The sequence below is a fragment of the Talpa occidentalis genome, unplaced genomic scaffold (assembly GCF_014898055.3).
Source record: "Talpa occidentalis isolate TD23 unplaced genomic scaffold, MPIMG_talOcc4v2.1 talOcc4.13, whole genome shotgun sequence".
Classification (NCBI taxonomy): domain Eukaryota; kingdom Metazoa; phylum Chordata; class Mammalia; order Eulipotyphla; family Talpidae; genus Talpa; species Talpa occidentalis.
In genome coordinates, this window is record NW_023601322.1 from 87698526 (window position 1) to 87712336 (window position 13811).

At 42.3% G+C, this 13811-nt stretch overlaps 1 protein-coding gene across 1 annotated transcript in view; it reads left to right on the forward strand.

The window, feature by feature from the left end:
* Positions 1-13811, forward strand: part of FEM1C (fem-1 homolog C) — a 202974-nt gene that overhangs the window by 95903 nt on the left and 93260 nt on the right. Inside the window, exon 4 of the mRNA XM_054694513.1 lies at positions 12123-12189. Within this exon, the coding sequence (XP_054550488.1) occupies positions 12123-12189 (67 nt within the window). The remainder of the gene's footprint in view (positions 1-12122; positions 12190-13811) is intronic.

Genomic DNA, 13811 nt, shown 5'->3' on the forward strand with positions numbered 1-13811 from the left:
TTCCGAGTTGATATTCGTTAAGCTGGATGGTGGGTTTATGAGGGCTCATTTTGCATGAATTGAGGCTTTCCTTGTGATGACAGCTGCTTCTAGAGTCTTGTGCCGGAAGCTTCTCAGGGTTGCTCTGCTCTCCAGATGACTTTTCCATTTTGCTCTGGTATGAAGACATCCAATGCCCACATTAATAGAGAGATGCAGCACAGCCGCAGAAGGTGGGAGTTGCAGAAGGGCATTTTTGTTTGTTTTATATGTATATATCCAGCTCTTTCTGCTGAAAATTGAAAAGAAGCAGCATTTTGGAATTTATCAAGATGAGTAATGATGTGTGGGAGAAGCTAGTCTCCCCCTTTCTTTTCTTACTTAGAAGCTGAATCCTAATTGTTAGGTAGACTTCACTGCTGCCCAAACATTTCCCAGCCTCCTTAGCAGGAGGGGTGGCCATGTGACTGTTCTGGACAATGAGCTGTAGGCCTGGTCATGTGATTTAGTTCTGACCAAGGCACTGGAAGCGTGGTCATGTGATTGTCCTGGCCAGTGAGCTGTAAGCATGGCCAGGTCGCTTAGTTCAGACCAATGAGATGTAAGCAGAGATTAGATGGTACTTCCCAGAAGGCTCTTAGAGGAAGCTAACTCTTCTAGAGGTTGTGTCCCTCTTCTGTTTCCTGCTCCCTGGAATGCAGAAGGGACATGCAGCTCCAGGCACCATTCTGGACCTTGGGGTGGCCTTGGGGATGGAAACCTGCACACTTTCTGTGGTGGAACAGAAAGAAAGAAGCATCCTTATGGTTTTGATTGACATTGCAAACGACAGTTTTGAGGGGCCAGTTTCAGATCTAGGAATAGAAAGTAAAAATTATCATCAAAGGTCACTGGAAGTCAGAAAGCCATTGAAAGTCCCCTCCCTGCTCCCTTCCCTGTCCACCTCCTTTGCCCTCTCTTCACCTCCCACTCCTGCCTGTTGCCTCTCCCTCTCCCATAGATGTGTAATGTTCCTGACTCCCCAAGGACTTGGTCTTCTCTGGGCCCTACAGAGGATCAGGGGAGCCCAGAACTCAGAAAGACTCTCCCAGGTATGACAGAGAGCTCAGTCAGGGCTCTGTCCTCCCAACTCTAATGACTCTGAATTGCCTCTCTCTGGACTTATTTTACAGAGTCAGAATCTACCTTCATGTGCTTAGGTGAAAATCACTATAGGTTTTTAATTGTATGCAAACAGATTTAATGCTAATTGATGCAAGTGACTGTTTATTGTTAACAAATATATCACTATCTAGTTGGCATCTATCAAAAATGAAAGTATATAGAGTCATTGAATCTATCCCTTTTGGGAACTGACCCTGTAGATAGATACCAGGAAGTGGAATAGATTGCAGTAGCAAGTAGTATGAACAACCAGAGCATCCCTGCGTGGGCACGGATCACGTAAGCAAGTCTGTGGTGGGTTATCAGGAAACCATTCAAAGAAAGAGAGGTCTGTTTGTGTTGCTGTGAAAGTGTTTCAGGTCTTAGTATTAAGTGAAAAGTGAGGAAAAACATGTATAGTTTGATCTTTTTTTTTTAAAGATTTATTTATTTATGCACACAAGAGCTGGGGTACAGGCCAGAGGTGTGGGGGGTGAGAGGATTCACCAGAGACAGAGTGGGGAACAGAACAGGCAGACCGACTGAAATACACTGCTGAGGGGAGCAGCGGGTGAGACAGGAGAGGTCTGCTGCTCCATGTGGGTATTTCCATAACTGGTTGGGGATGGAACTCGTGCTGCAGAGGCGGTGGATTGCTTCATTGTGAGGTGCTTAACCCCTTGTGCCACCAGGGAGGCCCTAGTTTGATCTCTTTTTATAAACAATTATATATACATACATATATAAATAGGTATGCTTTTTTTTCCCCTACAAGTAAACAAAAGCCTATTAACCCAGGGGGGAGAGGGCCAGGAAGTTAGTGTGGAGGAGACTTTATATTAATTTTTATATTAACATATTAATTTTTAAAAATCAGTTCCAGTAGCACACACTTGCTCACAGCCTAGTTATATATTAATGTCATGGGGCATTTGCATTCCTTACATTTTCTTCACTACAATTATCTTAATATTTGGGTACAGTCTGATTTCTAGTCTATATTACAGTAATGTAAAGGTCACAGTAAAGGTATTGTCCCCTCCCTGCTCCCTTCCCTGTCCACCCCTTTTGCCCTGTCTCCCCTCCTACTCCTTCCTGTTGCCACTCCCTCTCCCATAGATGTGTAAAGTTCCTGACTCCCCAAGGACCTGGTCTTCCCTGGGCCCTACAGAGGATGAGGGAGATCAGAACACAGAAAGACTCTCCCAGGTATGACAGAGAGCTCGGTCAGGGCTCTGTCCTCCCAACTGGAGCCAACACTGATACGCTGCCTGAACACAGAGTCCTGGACACTCAGAGGCTTCCAGGTGGTTTTTGCCAGGTTATTTGTTTCTTGCAGATGACTGAGGACACATGTGCTCTGACAGGAGTTGGCAGATAATCAGTTTATTTACTCAGACTTCCAATGAAGGCACAGGGTTTATTTTGGCTCTTTCTTGAAGCAGGAGAGCTCCGCTTATGCAAGCAGGCTGCGTACACAGTGGGAAGATAGTAGCGAGACTGTCATGCGCCAGGAGGCAGATGGCGGAAGAGGTGACCCTGGGCTCCAGGGGATCGCAAGGCCTAAGGAAGCTCCCAGAAGCAGCTCACTTGGGGCTTTTGCTGTTATTTCTTTAGGAATTGACATGAGTTCCTGGCCCCGTTCTTTAGTGATAATCCAAATATTGATAAGCCCATGATCCAGAAAGAATTACTGTAGAATGATCAAGAAAACTCGCATCTCAGCAGTGACAAGTTCCAGGTTGCTTCAGGAATGGATTCTCCTGTGGGTTAATATGAATGGATAAAGTCTGATGAAGAGTATATGGTAAATACAGGATTTAGGTACAGGAACACCTGTACCAGATGTTTTAGTGCCAACTATTTTGGTTATGAAATATATGCTCAATTTAAAGTGGCTTAAAGAAAAATAGGATTGATCGATCTGTATAACTAGAAAGTTCAACTGGTAATCTCAGACTCAGCCAGATCCAGGGCTTTAAACAACATGAAGTCCAGTCACTGCCGCTCTCCCTCAACTCTGCTTTCCTCTGTGTAAATTTCATTCACAGGCCAGTATCCCCTACAAGGTGGCGAATGACCTCGAAGGCCTCCTCCTTGCAGCCTAGATGCCAGGGTCAAGCCCTTTATTCTGTAGAGCCGCAGCAATCTCTGAGCTGGTGTTCTTCACTGGCCTAATTTGGGACACATGCCCATCTCTTAATCAACTACTGCCCTGTGATCTTCCAGGCTCAGTCCTGGTACCCAGACGTGGTGCCAGAGTCACACCAGCATGGGGGTGGAATACAAGAGGAAGTTCAAAGGAAAATTAGTGTGTTATCAGAGGAGGAAGAGATAGCCCACAGACAATTAAATGTCCACTATACCAGTATAGACTGCCAAGGTTCAAGCTTTTAGTAGCAGATTAAAGGGAGAGTAGGAGATACCTAGTATATGATCATGCTTGAAATATCAGTGATTAGAGGCTCCCAGACCATAGCAAAGGCTCTGGGGCCTACTTTAGAATCTTTGGTTCTTGAGGTCAAGTATTATGGGTGAAAACATATACATGTGCTTAGGGATACTTCACAGGCCTGGTTGGGTCCCCAGTCTAGTGTTCCCCTAGGAGAGATACAGTAATTCAAAAGTGTTCCTTTGGGCATCATCATTGCTCCCCAGACCTAAAGAAGCCCACCTAATTTATTTTTCATTCCCCCCCTTTTTTTTAAGATTTATTTATTTTATACAAGAACTGGGGTACAGGCCAGAAGTGCGGGAAGGTGAGAGGATTCACCAGAGATGGAGCGGGGAGCAGAACAGGCAAATGGACTGAAGACACTGCTGAGGGGAGCAGTGGGTGAGTCAGGAGAGGTCTGCCGCGCCAAGTGGGTATCTCCCTGACCGCCCAGGAATCGAACCTGCACTGCAGAGGCTACGGACAGCTTCATAGCACTGCTCTCAACCCACAGCGCCACCGGGGAGACCCTTCATTCCCTTTTGTCTCTGTTTTTACATATATTCAGAGCAGCCAGTGAATAGTGAGTTGAACCCACACTCAGGGATTCTGCCCCCAAATGAGGAGGTCTCTTCCATGCTCTGCTGTGGGTGAGTAGAAAGAGCAACAAAGCACTTTGGTAACACCTTCCAGAAATGGGATATTTGAACAGAAATCTTTGTAAGACTCAGCAGTGTTGTCTTTCATGATACAGAGCTGATATAGAGATACAGAAAATCTTGGCTCACGACGCATACTATGATCCGCGGGACAAGCATGGCGTTGGCAGGCCTTCTCACCATCTCTGAAAATAGGAACTATGTGAAGACAAGCTAACCTCAGAAAGTGACAAGTGCCTATAGTTTTTCTTACAGGGGAGAGAATATTCTGGAACTGTTTCTACCAGAAAGGTCAACAGGCATAGACCCATTTACAAGCAAATATGAATAAGGAGGCATGGTATAATTTGAAAATGTGAAAAATTTGGAAATTGAAAAGAGTCATCTTGGCCACAAGAATAGCTGGTGTGAATGCCCACAGTTCTCTCTGTTTTCAAAAACTGAATGAGAAGTAATTAGGGTAGAAGACGTCCCCACAGACCTGTTGAGTTAGAGCACAACCTCTAAGCATGCCAGATTTTCACCTCACGTCTCACGGATGTGGATTCCTTTTATTTATGAAGGTTCACAAAATTCACTTAACACAAGTCCTCTGTTGCTTCCCAGTTCAAGAATGTGATTGAAAGAGGAAACACAATCTGGACATTTTGGTCACTCAGTTTATCTGCCACACCTACTTCAGCACCTGCACCTCCTAGAAAGGGCCATCCTACTCACCCTGTGATTGGGCCAGGAATGGCCCTGACCAAGCCAGAAGCCAATTAAACTGCTCATTAGAGATTCTGAACTCTAAGACATAGATAGGGTTTGCCAAAGTGGTTGAGGAACATAAGGAGATAGATCTGTGGAACATAATTGGAGGCACCAGGCCACCGGTTGCTGCAAACCAGCTGCCCACAGGACATATCTGACACACAACATTTATTTATTTATTTATTTATTTATTTGGTCTGCAAGGTTTTAAACTTGAAATGATTGCCAAGACTTGAAAACCGGAACATTTCACATTTTAAAATGGGTGGGCTTCCAGAGTGAACGCCATGGAAATCATGACTATCCAAGAACAAATATGCTGATAACACAGAATCCGAACTTGAAGTGTGTTTTGGGACTTTCCAGCCTTCTAGAACATGCACTGGGAGATCACAGGTGTTCCTGTGAGAGTCCTTCCAGGGGCAGCCACAGGCGTGCTCCAGATTGACCTGCAAACTCGTGATATGATGAAGTAAGAATTCATTCCCACCACTCCCTTTTGCTTGCCGGGTCCTCAGCCTGAGTGACACATGCCAAGTTTCACTTTAGAGCCATGTTTCCGGTGGGTGAGCCCCGAGCTCAGATCTGACTGTGGAGGGTGGCCGAGAGGTCAGGCTCCTGCCCTGTTGAGATCTAGTGCTTTAACAATTCCTGAATTCTGAGGACTTCTTCACCCCTTGCGTGAGCACTGTCCCTTCTGGCTCCTCCCCACAATACAGGATTTATCTGAGCAAATGGTGAAGACACCACTTAAGATACAGTCTGATTTCTCTTCCACCTCTCCTACCACTGCACAGGACTCTAGCTGAGTCCTCCTAGCCAGACCAAGGAATCTAAAGCGATGATTTAAAAATGGCTGCTCAGTTTATACACATGGATTGGAAACTCTCCCCTTCCCTTAAGTTAGCAACTTCTGGGAGGTATCAATTGCTTCAATCAGGAATAAAGAACTCCACCTTCAGCAAACTCAGTTACTTTCCTAATTTCTTTTTTTTTTTTTTTAAATTTATTTATTTATTTGCACGCCATGTGGGACCCTCGCTGGCGGCCGGGGATCAAACCGGCGCTGCAGAGGCTGCGGGCAGCTTCGCAGCCCAGCGCTCAACCGCTGCGCCACCGGGGAGGCCCTACTTTCCTAATTTCTTTAAACCTGTCATATAAAACCTTTTTATTGCTACCCATTTGCTAATCATGACTGTTTCTCTCTCTCTCTCTCTCTTTCAAGGATACTTCTCTTCGTGCATACCCAATCTATTTCTTTTTCCTAACCACAGATAAACATATTTTATGTACTTTCAGAAGTGTCTTCTCATTCTTCTTTCATGCTTTTACTTATTAGTCATTAGGCATATTGTACATTGGCTCCCAAAGAGAACTGGCAAGTAGATGCTAAAGCACACATTTCTTTTTTTTTTTTTATTAGCTTTATTTCTTTTCTTTTCTTTTTTTAATCTTAAATTTATTTTTATATTCCCCCATACAATTGCAAACGCCCCATTCTGACCCCAATCCTTCCCCTCCCGCCCCCCACCCCCAAAAAGTGTCTCTGGTTCATAGTTTTTTGTTGATTTTGATTTTCACTTTCTTATATTCATTTTCCTGGTCCCTTATTTAGGTTTTCTAGATTCCTGCTATGAGTGAGACCATCCGGTATTTTTCTTTTTCTTTTTGGCTTATTTCGCTGAGCATGATCCCTTCCAGCGCCATCCATGTTGCTGCAAATTGCATGTGTTTATCTTTTTTGAATGCTGAGTAATATTCCATGGTATATATGTACCACATCTTCTTGATCCAGTCATCTACTTTTGGGCATTTGGGTTGTTTCCAAAGCTTAGCTATTGTAAACAGTGCTGCTATAAACATAGGGGTGCAGGTGCTCTTTGGAATTGATGTTTCTGTGTCCTTTGGGTAAATACCTAGGAGTGGAATTGCTGGATCCTATGGAAGCTCTATGTTTAGTAGGTCCAGAAATCTCCACACAGCTCTCCATAGTGGTTGGACCAGTTTGCACTCCCACCAACAGTGCAGAAGAGTTCCTTTTTCTCCACATCCTCGCCAACATTTGTTGTTGCTAGTATTTTTAATATGTGCCATTCTCACTGGTGTGAGATGGTATCTCAAGGTAGTTTTGATTTGCATTTCCCTGATGACAAGTGATGTTGAACATTTTTTCATATGTCTGTTGGCCATTTGCATTTCCTCTTCAGAGAAGTTTCTTTTTAGCTCTTCTGCCCATTTTTTGACTGGATTATTTTCTTTGTTGTTGCTGAGTCTCATCAGCTCTTTGCAGATTTTTGTGATCAGTCCTTTATCATTAGTGTTGGGTGCAAAAATGTTCTCCCAGTTGGTGGGGTTTCTCTTTGTTTTTGTTATTGTCTCTTTTGCTGTGCAGAAGCTCTTTAATTTGATGTAGTCCCAGCTGTTTATCTTTGTCTTCACTATCACTGCTTTGGGTGATGTGTCTGTAAAGATGTCTTTGATGTGCAAATCCCGTAGTGTTTCACCTATATTTCCTTCTATGTATTTTATGGTTTCAGGTCTTATGTCTAGTTCTTTAATCCATTTTGAGTTGATTTTTGTGTATGGTGTGAGGTAGTGGTCAAGCTTCATTATTTTGCATGTAGCGACCCAGTTTTCCCAGCACCATTTATTGAACAAACTTTCTTTGCTCCAATGCATAGTCTTTGCTCCTTTGTCAAAGATTAGTTGACCATAAATCTGTGGGTTTATTTCTGGATTTTCTATTCGATTCCATTGGTCTGTATGTCTGTTCTTGTTCCAATACCATGCAGTTTTGATGATTATGGCTTTGTAGTATAGTTTGAAGTCTGGGAGTTTGATGCCTCCATTTCCTTCTTTTTTTTTGCAGGAGAGCTTTGACTATTCGGGGTTTTTGGTGATTCCATATGAATTTCATCAATAATTGTTCTATTTCTTTGAAGAATGCCATTGAGATTTTGATTGGAATAGCATTGAATCTGTATATTGCTTTTGGTAGGATGGCCATTTTAATAATGTTTATTCTTCCAATCCATGAGCAGGGGATGTCTTTCCATTTCTTTGTGTCTTCTTCTATTTCTTTTAACAGTGTTTTATAGTTTTCTTTGTATAGGTCCTTTACCTCTTTTGTTAGATTTATTCCCAAATATTTGATTTTTTTTGTTTCGATAATAAAAGGGGTGGTTTTTTTGATTTCTTCTTCTTCAGATTTATTGTTTGTGTATAGGAAGGCTACTGACTTTTGCGTGTTGATTTTTTATCCTGCCACTTTACTGAACTGACTGATGAGTTGAATAGTTTTTCTGTGGAGATTTTGGGGTTCTCTATGTATATTATCATATCAGGCTCACAAAGGAAAAAAGGGAGAAAGCACAAATACACAGGATCATAAATGAAAGAGGAGAAATCACAACGGACACAGCAGAAATCAAAAGAATAATCAGTAACTACTATGAACAGTTATATGGAAACAAGTTCAACAATCTAGAGGAGATGGACAAATTCCTACAACTGTACAATCACCCAAAGCTAGATAAAGAAGAAATAGAACACCTAAACAGACCAATTACAAGCAGCGAAATTGAAATGGTAATCAAAAACCTCCCCAAAAACAAAAGCCCAGGACCTGATGGATTTACAAATGAATTCTACTAAACATTCAGAGACGAATTAGTGCCTATCCTTCACAAACTCTTCCAAAAAATTGAGAAGGAAGGGACAATACCAAACACGTTCTATGAAGCCAATATTACACTAATACCAAAACCGAATAAGGACAACACAAAAAAGGAAAACTATAGGCCAATCTCCCTAATGAACACTGATGCAAAAATCCTCAATAAAATTTTAGCTATCAGAATCCAACAATGTATCCATAAGATAATTCACCACGACCAAGTTGGATTCATTCCAGGGGCACAAGGATGGTTTAACATCCGAAAATCAATCAACGTTATCCAACACATCAACAAAAAGAAATATAAAAACCATATGATAATATCAATAGATGCTGAGAAAGCTTTCGACAAAGTGCAACACCCATTCATGATAAAAGCCCTTGAAATTCTTGGGATACAAGGAACATACCTCAACATCATAAAGGCCATCTATGACAAGCCAACAGCCAGTATCATTCTCAATGGTGAAAAGCTGAAAGCAATTCCATTAAGATCTGGAACAAGACAAGGATGTCCACTCTCACCACTGCTTTTCAATATAATACTGGAAGTCCTAGCCAGAGCAATAAGACAAGAGAAAGACATCCAAGGAATCCAAATAGGAAAAGAAGAAGTCAAACTATCACTATTTGCAGCACACATTTCTTTACCTGACTAACATCAGAAAACATAGGCTTCATTACTTTTCCCATTAAAGAAAAGGTAACTTTGGTGCTTATTCAAGCACTTACATCATAATGTCAATTTGTAAAATAAGTTATACCCCTTAAAAATGTATTTTCCAAAGAAAATAAGTCATACCAAAATCATATTTTCCTAAATGTTATTTGAAACATTTTCATAGCACATTGAAAATTCTGAATCAACTGAAGGTAGGTGTAACAACGAATAAATGTAAATTTTACTGCTACCCTATAGGTTTCTTAGTTTAAGGGCAGTAGTAAATTTGCATTCTGCAACAGATCTGGTTATTTTTAACTGAAATCTTGTAAGTGTAGCATGTCACAATCATGCCCCATGTGCCAGAAATGTCTTTTTTGGCATCTGAGTACACAAAGGCTGATGAGATAATTTATCCAGATTAGTGTAATGTAATTTTTTTATTTTATTAAAAACACAAAAACCTTATCAAATACTTTGTCTTACTTAACACAAGTTAAATCATCTCTACTTGCTCATTTAATTTTGACTTAATAAATGTTTCAGATTTTAGACATCACTGATTTTTTTTAAATTATATGCCCATAGAAGATTATCTGGATGAAATGCTAGATAAATCTTACTATCTGACTCTTTGGCATATCATTAGTATCCAAAATAAAATCCATAGAAGTCAAATTAATATAATTTAAAAAAAATGGATACATGGTGGAGTGTTAGAAAAAGGAACTTCTAAATGAAAGAAGGAAGAGATTCTGCTCATCTTGCTAATTTCAAGCATCAGCTTTCATGCCCTCCAGTGTATTTGTGAAACTTGTTTGCAGGAAAGCGTGTGTTTATGGCCCTGTGTATCTTGTCTGTTTCTGTTCATGAACATTTCTATTCCCCTTATTTTGGGAATAGGCCATAGTCGGTTTTGCTTGGTCTTGGAAAATTTTCAGTCTTTTTTTTTTTTAAAGACTTATTTATTTATGTATATGAAAACTGGGGTACAGGCCAGAGGTGTGGGGGCGTGAGAGGATTCACCAGAGACAGAATGGGGAGCAGAACAGGCAGATTGACTGAAATACACTGCTGAGGGGAGCAGCGGGCGAGTCAGGAGAGGTCTGCTGTGCTATGTGGGTAGTTTCATGGCCGGATGGGGATTGAACTCGTGCTGCATTGACTGTGGACAGCTTCACAGTGCTGTGCTTAACCCCTTGTGCCACCAGGGAGGCCCAATTTTCAGTCTCTTGATGAGTGTCCCTGGTTGATCATCCTCACTCCGAATGAGAAGCTCCCCAGTCAGGTCACCCTGGCACCGCCTTGGGAGCATTGAATTCCAGATTGTAAGCACAGCGAGTGCACGGATGAGCACTGCATGGCGAGCACTCACACAGGTTGTGTGATGACCTCAAAGAGCACACATTGAGTTTCACCACCAGGTAATCTGATAAACTCTCACCAGGACTTTAGCTTGTAGTTCTGGGGAAACCACACAACAGCCAGGTATAGTGAGTAGGATTTTTCAGCTAATGCAGGGTCAGTCGAGTCATGAGGCCATCGAGAACGAGTGTCTCCTGGTCCATGGTAGTCTTGGCCAGCACAGTGAGTTATGTGTCACTTGGAAAGTTGTTTTGGAGCAGGTCCCCACTGGAGGACAGCTTTAGCTCGAATATTTGATGATGTAAAAGGACAGGATGCTCTTTCTGGAGCCTGGCAAAGCCATGATCATCACCCACAAGAGCTTGGTGGCTGAGCGAGGGCCTGGAATGAAACTGACTGTGGTCAGGGCTCCAGGTGTGCCCTGCCAGCTCCTGCATTCCGTAGCCCTGCTACCTGGGTCAGTGGTTCCAGGATGAGAGCCAAGAGTGTGCAAGCCACGGTGGAGACAGATATTCTAAAATGGACACTGTGGGAGAGCAATTTGCAAGTTAAAAAATTGAGCTAGGGAATTGTCTCATGGTGCAGTATAAAGAGTTGTGGAAATGTTCATAGGAACGGAAAATTAAGGAACATCAAGTGTAGGAGGAGTTCCACTATTGATAAGTAAGAAATAGAATGAAGGAATGCAATATTTAAAGACAAAACTATGGACAAGAATTTCTTAGAATTATAAATTATAGATGTCTGCAAGACAGATATATGAGTAAAGAGGCCTCTCCTGTGTCGTTCTCGGTGTCCCACAGGTCACTTGGAAGGGAACTTGGCAGTGGTCATGAGTTATTTTAAATTCCTTTTTAGGGCCTCCCCGGTAGCGCAGTGGTTGAGCGCTGGGTTGCATAGCTACCCGCAGCCTCTGCAGCGCCAGGTCAATCCCCAGCTGCCGGGCGAGGGTCCCACATGGTGTGCAGACCTTTCCTGCCACCCACTGCTCCCCTCAGCAGTGTGCTTCATCAGTCTGCCTGTTCTGCTCTCTACTCTGGCTCTGGTGAATTCTCTCACCCTCCCGTGCTTCTGACTGTACCCAGTGCTTGTATAAATAAATAAATCTTTAAAAAAAATAAATAAATTCCTTTTTAGTATTTTCCTTAGAAAAATTCACATGACAAAAGAAAGGCACATGTAACATGTTCACTTCTGCCCAGTGCTCACTAATGAGAGAATAGCCGAGTGGATCTTGATCATATGATGAATATTATGCAGCAGGTAAAAAGACAGAGGCAGATCTCTGTTGGGACATGAAAAGATTTCTAAGACATAGTAAGTGCAAAAAAACTTATAGAATGATATAATTTGTGTTCGATCTGTGTTACAGTAGTATGTAACTTATGTTTTACCATGCCTATGGAGTGCACTGGGAAGCCAGGTTTCAGACCATGGAATGTTGTTTTTCAGGATTGCTGTCTGCGTGAGTGGAAGCAGGGAAGCTGTTAGAAGTCTCTTTCGACAGACCTGTAGAGAGGTAAGAAAGTACTATTTCAGTTTTTATGTCTTCAGTCTGAGCGTAGGCCATTTGCATTTTATTTCCAGGTAGAATTTTTACAAAGGTGATGAACCTGCTCGTCACTTGCTTGGGGAGATCCTTTTGGTTTAGTCTGTTGCACAGGCCATGAGATGCAGCCGCAGTTCTGTGTTGGGTGGTGCAATTGTACCGCTTAAGTGCAGTATCAGACCATGCATCATATAGTGCTCACAGTAACTGGAAGCTGCTGAACAACCCACCATTCTCTTTCTGAAGCCGCTTCATTTCTAAAAAGGTTCCATAGAATGATGTTGCTCTCATTCCATAAGCAGGAGAGAACGGTATTTCCAGAATAAAGACTTGGGAATAGAATTCTCACTTCTGTATTGGTTTTTCAGGGCTGCAGAGTCAAACGGCTGCTCTGATTTCTTCTTAAACTTAGTTTTTTATGGTGTCTACTATTTTGCTTCTTTAAATTAATCATATAACCTCTCTTGTTGTTTCTGTATTCAAAGTTATACTGAATATATAAGAAGATTCAAAAGGTGTATGAATATTTAATAGAAATTTGGCCCATATCCTCCAGCAAAGAGGGGAAAATGGCATTTAATGTGAAGTAGGATTTTGCATAATACTAATTGCTTCACATAATAAAGCAGCACACTATTACTGTCTTTTAGAATAACTAATTATATACACAAGAAACCACCCTGCCTTTTTACCTTCCTGGGTAGATTTAGATTTAGACTTCTAGTGTATTCAACCTTTAATCGAGGTATCTAATTTGGTACCAGACTCAGATCCCAGAATATTCTGGAGGGAGTGTCTGTGGAGAGTGGGTAGCACTCGAGTGACTGCAGGTGAGTGGAAGAGGGTTGGGTTAGATCACGCACACTCGCCGTTTGCTGTGGGTGCATCCTCTCAACTCCTCCAGCACACTGGGTCCTCTCTGTCCACTCATCTCTTCCTCCCATTTCAAACCGATGTCCCCTAAGCCGTTTGAGACAAGTAGTTCTGAGGCTTGGTCTTAAGAGCATGTGGTAAGACATTATTTTTTTTTTAAGATTTATTTTTATTTATACAAGAACCAGGGTACAGGCCAGAGGTGCGGGAGGGTGAGAGGATTCACCAGAGACAGAGTGGGGAATAGAGCAGGCATATTAACCGAAAGCACTGCTGAGGGGAGCAGCGGGCGAGGCAGGAGAGGTCTGCCACACCATGTGTGTTGCTCTGCTGCCGGTGGAACCGGCACTGTAGAGGCTGCAGACAGCTTCACAGCGCTGTGCTCAACCACCTGTGCCACTGGGGAGGCCCTGGTAAGACATTCTTTAACCAAATGCATAATATTCAGTGGCCATGTAATGTCATCTATTACGCTGACCTCGCTTAGTGAAAAATGTCCAGTGCCACCCAAATGTGATTATGGAAGTTTATCGAAACCTCCTAGCTATTTCTTCACAGTAACAGAAACCAAATGGCAGAGCAGTTAAGGAAACACAGCAGGGTCTCCTCAGAGTAAGCCGATTTTGCACTGCTAATCATTTTCATTCAAAAATTTCTGAGTAAATCTATTGCCCATCCGTAAGGGACGGTTAGCACTTTAGGGCATCAAAGGAGATAAA